Source organism: Berghia stephanieae, chromosome 12 (genome assembly GCF_034508935.2).
Source record: "Berghia stephanieae isolate SIO BIC M18660-M18661 chromosome 12, UCSD_Bste_1.3, whole genome shotgun sequence".
Taxonomy (NCBI): domain Eukaryota; kingdom Metazoa; phylum Mollusca; class Gastropoda; order Nudibranchia; family Aeolidiidae; genus Berghia; species Berghia stephanieae.
In genome coordinates, this window is record NC_088371.1 from 2,537,265 (window position 1) to 2,552,264 (window position 15,000).

The window sequence follows — 15,000 nt, forward strand, 5'->3', positions numbered from 1 at the left end:
AAAACTGCATAGATTTCACGGTTTCCGTATTTTTTGTTTACATATTTATATTTTTATCAACATTGAGTAGATGAAAACATGTTTTGGTATAAAGGAGGTAATTTAAAAATAAAATTCCTACAGGAAATTGAAGAGACTACATAGAATAAATGATATCCACCAATCACCACAAATTCAGATCTTTATCCTATCTCACACGAACTCTTCCTGTAACTTTGTGCTTATTTGATAATAGCTCGAGGCCACAAAATCCTTGTTAGTCAGGAAGGGATACGTTATGAGAATAGAACTCTAAAAAGAAATGGGAAAGACTGGTTGGTTTGATACCAAAAAAAAAAGATTTTTAACACTTGAAAGAACCTCCAAAACTCTTTTTCAGATTTCGTCACCTGTCGTGCAGCTCCTCTTTGGGCTTCGTTGATGTTTGGTAACTATTTTGGAATACAAATTGTTTGTTATTCATGAAGGAAAGGTAGGTTAAGTTGAGATAAATGCCTCTAAATGAAATTGGAATGACTAGACAGTTTGGAAATCCACCAGAATCATTACTTTTTGAAATCTCAGTTTCTTTTGGACTCACCTATTGCTTTATTTTTTAAAATCCCTTTATTCATCCCAAAAGGAAATTTGTCTCTAGGGACTATTCCAAGAGAAGACTGGAATAACCCAGGAGTCAACCGCAGCGCAGCGCCGCAAATTGAGCTCGGTCGAGGTGAATTGATCAAGGCCACACAACGCAGCGGCGAGTGATCGAACTCGGTACCTTCCGGATACGAAGAAACGACCGTACCACTTAACCACGCCGACCCCCCCCCCCTACCCCCACCTCCGTCGTCCAGAAAATGCTTATTATTGATGACTGAGATGAATGAAATTGAGAGGAAAATTCTCTAATGAAAGACGTTGAAAGAGCTAGACAGTTTGGAAATCCGCAACAACCACTACCTTTTTCAAATCCCAACTTCTTTCGGACTCATCTAATGTTACGCGCTCAGAAAATGCTTATTATTCATGAATGAGAAAACAACGCCTGCCGGATCGTAACGGGCCAGCTGAGAGCAACACCATTACCACTGGTCTACCGTGCAGCAGGAATAGCCCCACCACACATCCGGAGGGAAACTCATGCCCAAATACAAAAATACAAACAGGAAATGGACCAGAGACACCCCCTACATGACCACAATTGCCCAAAAAGCAGGCTCAAATCAAGGAAAAGCTTCCTCACAGTAGAGAGCCTTCACCCGGACCACTCAGCATTCTTCCGCCTGGACAAATGGGTAGAATGGGACAAGACAGCAAACGATGCCCTCCAGCCCCCAACAGAAAAGCTCCCAGCAGGCACAGACCTCAAGAGAAAAGACTGGGTGGCGTTGAACAGAGCTAGAGCAAAGGTGAGAAACACCGCCACCAACCTCTTTAAATGGAAAATCTCACCGGGCACTGAATGCCCATGCGGTCATCCCAGACAGACCATGGACCACATCCTGTCCGAATGCTCGCTGGGACCTCACTGCACCAATGCTGACCTGAGGGAATGCAACCAGACTGCCCGGGACTGGCTGACTCACTGGCGCGACAAGATATGATGATGAATGAGAAAAGCTAAATTGAGAGGAAAAGACTAAAAAGAAAGACATTGAAAGAGCTAGACAGTTTAGAAATCCATAACAACTACTGCTTTTTGAAATCCCAGTTTCTTTTGGACTCACCTAATGTCTTATTGTCACGCGCTCAGAAAGTGCTTAATATTCACGAATGAGGTCAGTTAAATAGGGACGAAAGAGTCTAAAGAAAGACAATGAAAGAGCTAGGCAGTATGAAAATCCACCACAACCGCTACTTTTGTTGAGATCTTGTCACCTGCTGTGCGGCTCCTCCTAGGACTCCGAGGCTGTTTGATGATGGCCCGGGGCCTCACACGGCGTGCCGCAGGGTGCTGGTATTGGTGTGTTTGTGTATACTGGTAACCAGGAGGAACTACCAACCCTCCTCTTGTTTGGCGTTGCTGTGGATGGGGCTGGTACTGGCCGGAAATGACGACGTGGTTCTCCCTGTCGCTTACAGGGTACTCGTGAAGGGAGGCCACTCTTGAAGGAAGTCTTTTCTGATACGGGAAATGAAGATGGTCCCTGTCGACAACGAGATCGTTGTATCGGGTGTGAATGGGTTGGTATGTGGAAGGATCTAGAAATCCAACGTCTTCCTCTTCTTGGTCGATATAACCGTTGTTGTTGTCGAAATCTTCTTCCATGGATTCAACGATGACGCTGTCTTTAGGACTCACAACCCAGACTTGTTTTTGTCGACTTGTATTTGAGTGACTCCCCTTGTTGCTAAGAACGCTATTGTTGTTGCTACGGACGCTATTGTTGTTTTTGTTGCTACGGACGCTGTTAATAGGAGAGTATCCGTATGGTTGTTGGTGTGGATGATTTTGGTGATCAACAATATGGAGTTCTATCGGAGGGCCTGTGTGGTTTTTATGTTATGGAATGACAAAATTAACTAACAATGTGGATCGAAACAAAAGGCAATGAGAAAAAAAAATACATACAGTTTGCAATTGCAACTATCTGCATTCGATGACTAAGCTTGTTGTATTATAACTATACAGCATAGACATAATTTAAATGGATAATATATCTGAATAAAGAAAAGGTCAGCAGTAAATACAATCACTAAGCAGCTTTATTAAAAGGATACGTTATTTTTTTTTTTGCCTGTGCTGAGTTAGATACGATAGGCGAATAAAAAAAAGAAATCAAATTATAAAAAAAAACAAACAAACAACCCCCCCCCCCCCACAAAAAAAAAAACAAAAAAAAAACAACAACAACATTCAATTCAATAGTAATAAAAAAAAAAAGCAATCACAACAACTACATAAGCCAAATTTTTTAAAAAAGATTTTAAAAAATACACAAAGACAGAAAATATCAGAAAATAATAATATAATGATTGCATTGAAAACTGTCCAAAGCGTCACTCATATTTTCTTTTTTTTTTAGGGGGGGGGGGGGGGTCACTGCGACTAACAATATACGATTCTTTCATTTCTTTGTATTTATTAAACGAGTTATTTTTATCGTACCCAATAACACAACGAGCTTGCGAGCATGTGTTATTGGGCACGATAAAGAAATGGTATGGTTTTCCAATGAGAGGGTGTAATAAATAGCGTCAAATCCTCCAATGTTTTTCACTCAAAATAAATCCCTGAGTTGTCATAATATAATTGTCATTCCCTTACTTCAACTAGTTATGACTGAGTGGACTTGGTGGAAATTCTGACTGTATTAACCAATGAATTTGATAATAAATTTGTGAGAAAATGGTTACAAATAAAATGGATATAATATTATTGATTCAGTAAATAAATGGATAGATTGATCAATTGATAAAAAATATTAGATACATGGATAATTAAATGCACAAAAAAATAAATTCAAATAAATAGATAAATAAATGAATGAATAATGAATACATTATTAAATAAAGAAAGAAAGAATGAAATAGAAAAATGAATATATAGATAAATAAACAAATAAATAAATTGATTTACTAATTAATTGAAAACAAACAAATTAAATTGAATAAACAAATTTATAATAAATAAATAAATGAATAGATAGGTAAATAAACAAATAAAGAAATTGATTTATTAATCAAGCAAAAACAAACAAGGAAACTAAATTAAATAAATAAAATAGTAAAGAAATAAATGAATGAATAAATAGGTTTTGAACTGTTACCTGGGTTTCTGGCCGCGTTGATGAAGTGATATTGTTTGCTGAGATCTGGTAACGATCGACGTGAGGGTGGGGGGAGGGGGGACGGGGTGTACCGTCGACGAGGCGTATACGTTCTGGGTCGTTTGTCGTCTATTTGTTCGTTCTGAAATGAGGCGAAACGAATGGAAGATGAAAAAATGAAAAGAAAAATAGTTAAAAGTGAACCAGGAGAAGTAAATTTTGGTGCATATTGATAGTATGCGCTTGGCTAAGAAACTCACAACATTGCAAACCTGAAGTAATAGACTAGCGTTCTATCCAAAGAGGAGCGAGAAAGTGTTGTTGCTGTTGTATTGACTAACCTAGCCGCACAATTCTGTACTCTCTAGATTTTTTATAATTTTATAAGTGAGACCAGCGAGCAGTGAATTGGAGTAGTCGAGACGTGACAAGACCAATGCAGAGACAATTAACCGGTAGATAACCACGCCTCTCGGACAATCGTCATAATGTAAACAATGGCAGTGATTGGTAGACACAGAAACTACACAGGATTTACAATCGATGGTATTCGTTAAGTAAAATACCCACTGTTCTACCTCTTGATCAGAAGAATCAACACAGAAAACTATGTGTAAACTTAAACGTTTATAATATTATGATCGAGAAAATCGTGTGATAACTAGTCACCCATTTGTCAATATAAAAACAATAACAACGATCAGATGGAGGTCGAATTAGTTCACGTTATTGTTTATAAACAACAACCATGTTTGTCCGAGCACGTGTGAAGGTGTGTCACACATTCCATGTTTTAATAGGTCAAAAATCTATTGGTTAATTATCTTCAAGGTGTTGAAAGGTGAAAACGTCCTCATCTGCGATATTCTACGGATCTCATAGTACATAATTTTCACAATATTGTTTATATTATGTTGATCCATAGACAAAGAACTATCCAGAATGACAACTAAATTTTTAGCCTTTTCAGAAATAGAAATATCACAATCAGTTATAGTCAGTGTATGAGTTGAAAACTGGATAGACTTTAAAAGTGTCATACCGCTAGATCACATAGCCGTATAATTTACTGTCTAGGGAGTTTATTTTTTATCTTTCTAATCTGAGACTTACCCTTATCTTATCCAAAAGCTCTTGTCTTTTCAGCATAGCCTGTTTCAACTTTAGCTGATCGTCGTAGCCATTCTCCGCTGTCAAAACAGAAATGGAAACACAAACTTATCAGAGAAAGAATTGTTTCAACGTGTATTGATAGCAGTCGAGCGTGTTTGTTTCATGGGCTTTTACTTTAACATTGTTAAAGATCAGAACAAGTGTGTATGAAAGGTGACAGACAAAGCAAGAAAGAAAAATACAAGAAAATAAAAATACCATCCCAAAAAATCAGTCTACCTCGACTGGGGATCGAACCTCAGACCTTCTGATTACCGGTCAGACGTGCTACCACTACACGTCAACTATGACCATTATGACCATTGAGATTGTTGTGATGGACAATATGTTGCGTTGGATTGAGGGTTCACCATTACAACAAAGAGGCCGTAACGATTTGGGTGATCAGACCTGTGGTGACATGTGTATGTTGGGCTTAGAAATTTTTGTCTATAAATTGAGCTTTTATATAGCGCAATATCCACTAAAGGTGCTCAAAGCGGTATACAGGGGATCCCTGTCCAACAGCAACACGTAACATGTAGGACGGGACAAAACGCCTGTAAGGCGATATTACAATTTTTTCGGATAGAGACAACGCCATTAACGACCAGGTTCTCATTTTACACCTGAGTACCGTGAGATAATGTGAGTAAAGAACTTTTTCCAAGGACTCAACTATGCGCCGAGCAAGGTTGAAGCCATGACCTTCCGATCCGAAAGCGAGTGTCATACCACTAGACCACATCGCCGTCAATGTATGACGAAAGACATTAAAAGATTATTTTAAAGTGAATCAGTCTTGGAAAAATGAATCTTAAGAGAAATTTGTTTTGGTTCATTGATTTACCAAATGGGACGAATTTATGTCGTTTTGTTTTTTTAAAATATCTAGCATCTAAAAAAAAAGAAATAAAGAAAGAGAGAGAGAGAGAGAGAGAGAGAGAGAGAGAGACATAGAGAGAGAGAGAGAGAGAGAGAGAGAGAGAGAGAGAGGAAGAGAGGGAGTCACGCTATTTGGTCCAACCATGACAAAACCGCAACATGAGTGTGGTTCACATATATCTAAAAATAGAACAGTCTATAATTAGTAACACTTACAAGAGCCACTCTGTAATCGTTCCCTTTCATTGGCGAGTTTCTGTGGACACAAAATTACATGGATTAGATTGGGAAATGTGAGTGTTGATAATAACAAGAGATGAAGTGAGTAGGAAAGTGCCAGAAGACAATAGAGAATAAAAACTTCGCGGCGGATGGGGGTTCGAACCCGCGACCTTACTGATACGACAACTCCGCCTGGCCGGGGAGATCGTGACTCTATCGTGTGGTCACTATCACATTATCTCATTCGTCCTTAGCGTTTCATTCATCCTGTTTTGTTGATAAAGGGGAAACCCGAAACGTCCACAGTCTCTGTCTTCGTCTAATAAATTGAAGCTGAAAATTCAATACTAATCGTTATATTTTGAACTGATAGTGTGCGATTAAGTAAAATACCCACCAGTAGTGCCCGTGAGACCAATCGTAACAACATACAAAATTGGGTGACCTTGAACAAAGTTGGGATATTTTAGAGAAAAAGATGTTGAGAACTATTCACCCAACAGGCGGTGTAAAATCAATTAGTGAAATTGTTGTGGGGATTGGCGGTGAGGTGGAGAAGAGACTGTGAGAGGATACAATCCATGTTTTTCTCGCATTCTATTTACATATTATTATAACCCAGCTAAAGCATAAGAACAACAAAAACAAAAATCCGTAATCTATCTATCTATCCATCTATCAATGATCTATCTATCTATCTATCTATCTATCTATATATATATATATATATATATATATATATATATATATATATCCATTTATCTATCTATCTATCTATTTATTTATTTATCTATCTATTTATCTATATATCTATCTTTCTATCTATTTATCTATCTATCTATCTATCTATCTATCAATGATCTATCTATATATCTATCTATCTATCCATCCATCTATCTATCTATCTATCTATCTATTTATTTATCTATCTATCTATCTATCTATCTATCTATCTATCTATCTATCTATCTATCTATCTATCTATCTATCTATCTATCTATCTATCTATCTATCTATCTATCTATCTATCCATCTATCCATCTATCTATCTATCTATATATCTATCTATCTATCTATCTATCTATTTCTTTCTTTCAATCTTTATCTATTTATTTATTTGTTTATCTATCTATCTGTCTATCTATCTAACTGTCTGTCTATCTATTGACCTACCTACCTATCTATATATCTCGCGTTCAATCCAAGCGTGTTTGTGTGTGCGTGTGTTTCGACCCATCTCGTCACGACCGTTATTCTTCTCTCACTCTCTCTCTTTCTCTCTCTCTCTCTCTCTCTCTCTATCTATCTATCTATCTATCTATCTATCGATCTCTTCTCACCCTTTCTCTCAATCTTTCTCTCTCTCTCTCTGTCTCCCCCCCCTCTCTCTCTCTCTCTCTCTCTCTCTCTCTCTCTCTCTCCCAATCTCTCTCAACCCTATCGCTATTTTCTGAACCCGTCCTTCTCTACCATTTCATGGCCACCCCTGTCCTACACATACATACACACAGAACAACCCCCCACCCCACACCTACACAAATTCAGAACACCCTCCCCCCCCCCCTCCCACCCACACACCCAAACTGAGAACACTTTCCCCTTTATTTCCCTTCCCACCACCCGGACCTCACACGCCCGTGATCGGGAACCCAAATGCAGGAATTATGCAAATGAGTCTCGTCATGCACGTATCGACTATTGATTATAGATTATTGATCTCAATGTACGTCACAATTATAGAATATCAAAAGACGAAACACAACTGTCCGATCACAACAGGGGCTATGTGGTCTTGTGGTATGACACTCGTATTAGGATCGGAAGGTCCTGGGTTCGAGCCTCGCTCGGCGCATAGTTGTGGCCTTGGAAAAGGCTCTTTACTCACATTACACAGGTGTGTAATGAGTACCTGCCCGTTAACAGCGTTGTCTCTGTCGGAAAAAAATGTAAATGCCTAACAGGCGTCATGTTTCGTTCTACATGTTACCTTTTGCTGCTGGTCAGGGACCCCTTGTAAAGCGCTTTAAGCACGTTTAGGGGATATTGGGCTATATAAAAATTCAACTTATTTTAACTTAACAGACATTGGCGAAGTCTCGGGTTTGAGAGTTTTTGCCAAGATGAGAGTCATTTAAATCGATCGATATTTGAAGGACGAGTTTCTGGCCAAATTTCTAAATATGGATTTTTTTTCAGGGTACACAGATTGGGTGTCACAGAGAAGACGAAGCGACACTGACAATAAATGTATTTCAACCATTATTGTTGTCTTGATCTGTAATAAAAATATTTTAACCTTCAAGGTAAAAAACCTACAAGGGGAGGGAGGGAGGGAGGGAAGACACGGGGAATTTTTTACTTATTCACGCAGTCCTAATAATATCTGACAAGGAGATCCTGGTAGCTCAGTTGGTAAAGCGCCTTCCTCACTTTAAAAAAAATGCTTTTATGATCACGTCTGGAGTGAAAAAATTATTCATGCACCAACTTGACCTTTTATTGTTTGTATAGAAAGTATGCACTTGGCTAAGAAGCCCACAACATTGCCATCCGGAAGTCTAATGGACAAACACACAAAACTATGTGTAACCATGAACTTATATAGTCTGGTTCGTACAGTTAAGTGAGAATTACTCAGAAACGCAGATGTCAAAAAATAATAACAAAGGCCTGAGTGACATCATCGTCGTTCTATCTATGTCTTGTGCTATGGGAACCACCTGACAGAACCAGAAACAGAGGCAGGCAGAATAAAACATACATTGACTGTCTGCTAGATGACACAGGAATGGACAACACCCGGGAGCTGCGTACGCTTATGGAGGACAGGACAGAATGGCGAAGACTTGTGGCTCATGTTGGGCGCCCCAAGGGGCGGCTTAAGTAAGTAAGTAGAAAGAACGAAATTGACGTCACTCAGATCTTTGTTTTTATTTTTAGCCAGCCACTTTTATGATTAGTGCTCACTAAATTGTTTTAATATCAGACTATAAACGTTTAAGGTTACACATTATTTTGTGTGTTGGTACATTATAGATAGAATGCGCTTGGCCAAGGAGTTCACAGCATTGCCATCCGGAAGTATAACGGACCAACACACAAACTCTGTGTAACCATGAACTTTTTTATAGTCTGGTTAATACAGTTTAGTGAGAACAACTCACAAACGCGGATGGCAAAAACAATAACAAAGGCCTGAGTGACGTCATCTGCATACTATCTATAGATAGTATGCGCTTGGCTAAGAAGCTCATAACATTGCCATCCGGAAGTATAACGGACCAACACACAAAACTATGTGTATCCATGAACGTTTATAGTCGGGTTAATACAGTTCAGTGAGCATTACTCATAAACGCGGATGGCAAAAAACAATAACCAAGACCTGAGTGACGTCATCTTCAAACTATCTATATCCGCTAAATAATGTTATGAGTTTTACAAAAATAAACAGAGTGTATCAATAAATGTTAAAGGTCACACATTGTTTTGTGTGTTGGTTTGTTCTATAGATGCTGTGCGCTTGACTTAGAAACTCACAATATTGCCATCCTGAAGTATAAGGAACCAACACACAAAACTATGTGTAACCTTGAACGTTTGTTTAGTCTGGTAAATACAGTTTAGTGAGAATTACTCAAAAACATGGAAGGCAAAAAACAATAACAAAGGCATGAGTGACGTTAACCTAGTTCTATCTATGAATTTGTTTTAAACGTAAAAAAAAAAAAACTGAACGCAATGTTACAAGAAATGTTAAAGGTCACACATTGTTTTGTGTGTTGGTTGGTTTTATAGAACTGACGAATGTTGTGGAGATGAATAAATTAAAAATAAAACTCTCACAGTTCAAAAAATATTTCAAAGATGCACAAATTTTACAAATTGAGTTATGTATACAGTAGTGTAGACCACATCTTTCTGATCATTTACCACTTTAAATTTTCTTTCTATGTCTATTAGAACCCAAGCTATGATTTTTTTTCTGAATAAAATTTGTTGCTATGGGAAACACTTTATCTTCGATTTTGGCTCATATCTCGAATCGAAGCTTGCCGCATCTTACCGGGTTTTCTCAGCCAGCCTCACAGTTAACATTTTAATACTAAATTCAGACTGTGGAGTTGACTTTATCACGACATAATACATAACACATTTTAAAATATTTTTGTGCGGCTATGTGGTCTTGTAGTATGACACTCGCTTTCGGATCGGAGGTCCTGGGTTCGAGCCTAGCTCGGCGCATAGTTGAGTCCTTGGAAAAGGCTCTTAACTCACATTCTCTTACCGTACTTAGGTGTAAAATGAGTACCTGGCCATTAACAGCGTTGTCTCTGTCCGAAAAAAAAATGCAATCTCGCCTAACATGCGCCATGTTTCGTTCTGTGTGTTAAGTGTTGCTGTTGATTAGCGACCCATTGTAAAGCGCTTTGAGAACTTTTAGTGGATATTGCCCTATATAAAAGTTCATTTATTATAATTATCATTTTTTATCACGAAATAATCCATAATACATTTGTTTCATATTTTTCACGACAAACCGGACACTTCACGGCTATGTCATTGAGTCACACATCTAGCGTCCATAGCAACCAGCACGGCTCCGCCATTCAAAGCTATTTGTAAACACCGATAGCTGCCATTTGTACGACACGGTGCTGGTTTGACATTTCATATACAATATTGCACGGTACACATTCAAAGAAAAGGCCAGTGAAAGCCTTTTCTGAACACTCGGTTCTTTATATTATTATCAAGCGTTTCTTGTACGCCCGTCTTTGTGTGTACAGATTGATTTAACCAGATAATTGCCGTGCTCTGGAAAATCAAGAATTTAAGAATTTGGCCAGAAAACTCGTCCTTCAACTATCGATCGATTTAAATGACTCTGATCTTGGCAAAATCTCTTAAACACGGGACTTTGCAAGTCCTATCATTGATTTTTTCTTTTTTTTCTTTTTTCCAAGATGAGGGTCATTTTCATCGATCGGTATTTGAAGGACGAGTTTTCTGGCCAAAATTTTAAATATGTTTTTTTTCTTCAGATCACGGGTTTGATAATAAAACGTTTCTTTCACGCTTATCATTGTATAGATAAATAGATTTAATTTGTTTGAATAAGATTAGCATTTTTTGGGGGAAAGTTGTTTGAATGGCAGTGTTAAATCTAAGCACTGGCGTGATTTGTCTGGGGTTTGGCACTGTGTTTGTGTTATATAAATTACATATAGTATTATATTGGGATTCTCTGTGTTCAATCTATATAATGTGTTTGACGTTTGATCAATGCGTGTCGACACAACTGAAATCTATTGATGCTATGCGTTTAAGTGAAATACTCACAACATAACGCACCATTATCTAAAACTGGGTGAACCTTAAACGTTTATAGTTTGATTGATAGCTACTAGAATTTAACGAGAACTAATAATCCAAATGGCTGTCTAAAAATAATAATAACAAAGAGCTGAGTGACGTCAACGTTGTTCCATCTATAGATTTTCTAAATGTTGAAGTAAACATTTACATTTTTTATGTGTCGAGTTTATGTCTTAGTGAGGACAATGGAGATATTTATTTTATTTTTTCCATATGCTTGAGTTACTGGTCACATTGCAAAATATGCAACAATGACCGACATAGCCGCACAGAGATCGGTGCTATGCGTATAGGTAAAAATACTCACAGCATCCGCCAGTCAAATATAACGTAACAACACGTAACAAAATTGTGTGTAACCGTGAACGTTAATTATCTAACTGATATATTTTGGCGAGAAATAATCACCAAAATAGCTGAGTGACGTCAAATCGATCCTGCTATATTATGGAATATATATATATATATATATATATATATATATATATATATATATATATATATATATATATTATATATTAGCAATGACTATCCCGCACAAATCTTTGGGTCTCTTTTTCGCTTACGAAGTGCCCGAATTCGCGTCAAAATATGGGACGAAGCCGTTCCGTATATGCTATTTTAAAAAATTAATTACGACGCTGTTTATTGATGAATATGACTAAAAGTTGGCACACAGTTAGAAAAAAAGGTCATTTTAGATTATGTCAAGCGACAAAACTCGTGCGGTTACCAGAAGACCGTTAAAAATAGATTTTTACTCTTTGGAGTAAAATATTTCTAAAACTACCGGCGTGGAGGTTTTGTCCCTGACAAGGTAATACATGAACATTTCCTCTTTTTGGTTGTAAAATTTCATATGAATATGACGAGTACTTTTCCCGTATTTTACAAAACACCATCCTAATTTGCTTTCAATCTTTTAATCCACTTATTAAGCAAGATACAACCAAAGGTCGAAAAAAAAAAAAAAATGCCGAAAAAGCGTCCCATATTTTCGCGTTTTTTTTCCTCTTTGCCGGTCATCCAAATAAATGACACCTTTGAAACTGCATAGCTTGTTTATTTATGAATGGATTTTCAAAATTCAAAAATATTTTTAATCAGTGGAGATAGGGCTTTGATTTTAGACAAACATTTTCATCAAAAAGAGAAAAAAAAACATTTTTCATAGTCATTGCTATATATATATATATATATATATATATATATATATATATATATATATATATAATTATATATAAAACTTTATCATTTTCAACCACTATTCTTTTGACATTAAAACAAATAAAACGTTAAACATATGCAGGCGGCATAGGTACGTGTATCAAGTACGCAAAAATTACGTGTGGGGTGGGGGTGGGGGGGGGGGGGGGGGGAGGGGAGATGTGTTTGATAACAAGTTGCGGACGAGAAGAATTTACAAACGGATTCGAATGTAGAGATAATGAAGAGGACCTCACTCAGGTCTTTGTTATTGTTTTTTTTTGCCATCCACGTTTATGAGTAATTCTCACTAAACTGTATTAACCAGACTAAACGTTCAAGGTTACACATAGTTTTGTTTGTTGGGCCGTTATACTTCTGGATGGCAATGTTGTGAGATTTTTAGCCAAGCGCATACTATCTATATTAAAGATAGTATGCGCTTGACTTAGGAGTTCACAACATTGCCATCCAGAAGTATAACGGCCCAACAAACAAAACTATGTGTAACCTTGAACGTTTAGTCTGGTTAATACAGTTTAGTGAGAATTACTCATAAACGTGGATGGCAAACAACAATGACAAAGACCTGAGTGACGTCAACTTCATTCTATTTATATTGTAACATTTGAACCCACAGAGTGCTCATAAATTAGATTTCCTGGATAGTTTTGATTGCAGGAAAAGATTTGATACGATTAAAATGTCGTTTCTTTAAACGGATCCAGGCACTTGGCTGTAACAAGTTGATGACATTTATAGGCGACGTGTATTCTGCCGTAATCTAGAAAAACCCAAGTCCCGGGTTTGAGAGTTTTTGCCAAGATGAGAGTCATTTAAATCGATCGATATTTGAAGGGCGAGTTTTCTGGCCAAATTTTTAAATATGGGTTTTTCCAGAGTACGGCGGTATTGACGTTATATTGCTTGTCTACCTATCCACACGCCATTGGGAGATCGTTAATTCGGGCAGAATTATCTCCCCCTGGCGGAAGTCATTATTGGATAGACATTTGTGATTTACTATATATTATTGTTATAATGCAAGACCTTGAACTTTGACATTTAGGTCCGACAAACAACACGATAGATTTAAAAGATAAGTGGTGATGACGTTATCCAACTCTTTGTTGTTGGGTTTAGACGTAGCCATCTAGCCTGACACTAGAACCGTAGCCATCGTTTACTGATAGCCTGACATTGACTAAAAATGACGTCAAAATGCTAGTCTTTTGCCACAAAAGAAAACAAATCGTGAGTTGTATTCAATAGTTCAACCAATGAAATAACTTGTTTCCTTGAGCTCTACTAATGACAATTGGATTCAGTATTCTGATGTCACGCCGCCCGACAACGGCGGCCATCTTGGTTCTAAACAAAGAAAATCATTCCTTTTTATTTTTCATGCTGGCTAGAACTTCTCATATGCCCTGTGATCAGAATGTGTAAAAGTCAAAACATGGTCAAATTTATGGGGTTTCCCTCTGGATACGCTTTTATGCTCGTCGGGGAAATATTTCATACGGGCGTCCGCCATTGTTCCGATAGTTTAGAGCCAGTGTTACTAAGTTACCATGCGTCATTAGGGAAGGAAGTGACGTTACGACTGTTGAAGAGTATTCACTAGACGCTACACAAACCTTAAAATGACGTCAAAATGCCAGTCCTAGAGGGTTCTAGTGTCAGGCTCTATTTTAAGGCTGACTCCGCTAGAACCATCTAGGACTTATAGTTTGACGTCATTTTCTAATTTTGTGCACCGTCTAGTGAGTTGTCGTTTGTAGAGCTCAAGGAAACAAATGATTCCATTGGTTGAACTATTGAATACAACTCACGATTTGTTTTCTTAAGTGACCAAAGACTTGTCTTTTGATGTCATTTTTTGGTCAGTGTCAGGCTATAGATAGTTCGAAGATGAGGTCACTCTGGTCTTTGTTATTGTTTTTTGCCAACCGCGTTTATGAGTAATGCTCACTGAACTGCATTAACCTGACGATAAACGTTCATGGATACACACAGTTTTGTGTGTTGATCCGTTATACTTCCGGATGGCAATGTTATGAGCTTCTTAGCCAAGCGCATACTATCTATAAGTTAACGATGGCTACGGTTTAGACCACCAATAAACACTTAGATAACCACGCCTCTTGGACAGCCGTCATAATGTAAACAATGACAGTGATTGGTAAATATAGATAGAATGCGCTTGGCCAAGGAGTTCACAACATTGCCATCCGAAGTATAACGGACCAACACACAAACTCTGTGTAACCATGAACTTTTATAGTCTGGTTAATACAGTTTAGTGAGAACAACTCACAAACGCGGATGGCAAAAACAATAACAAAGGCCCGAGTGACGTCATCTGCATACTATCTATAGCGAACTACGCAGGTTTTAC

At 37.6% G+C, this 15,000-nt stretch overlaps 1 protein-coding gene across 6 annotated transcripts in view; it reads right to left on the reverse strand.

The window, feature by feature from the left end:
- LOC144958195 (uncharacterized) overlaps positions 1–15,000 on the reverse strand; it is a 91,515-nt gene that overhangs the window by 42,897 nt on the left and 33,618 nt on the right. For all 6 annotated transcript variants that reach the window (XM_078889997.1, XM_078889996.1, XM_078890001.1 and 3 more), the window contains 3 exons: positions 6,009–6,048; positions 4,869–4,945; positions 3,756–3,897 (listed from right to left, as the gene is read on the reverse strand). In XM_078889997.1, coding sequence (XP_078746123.1) covers positions 3,756–3,897; positions 4,869–4,945; positions 6,009–6,048 — 259 coding nt within the window. The remainder of the gene's footprint in view (positions 1–3,755; positions 3,898–4,868; positions 4,946–6,008; positions 6,049–15,000) is intronic.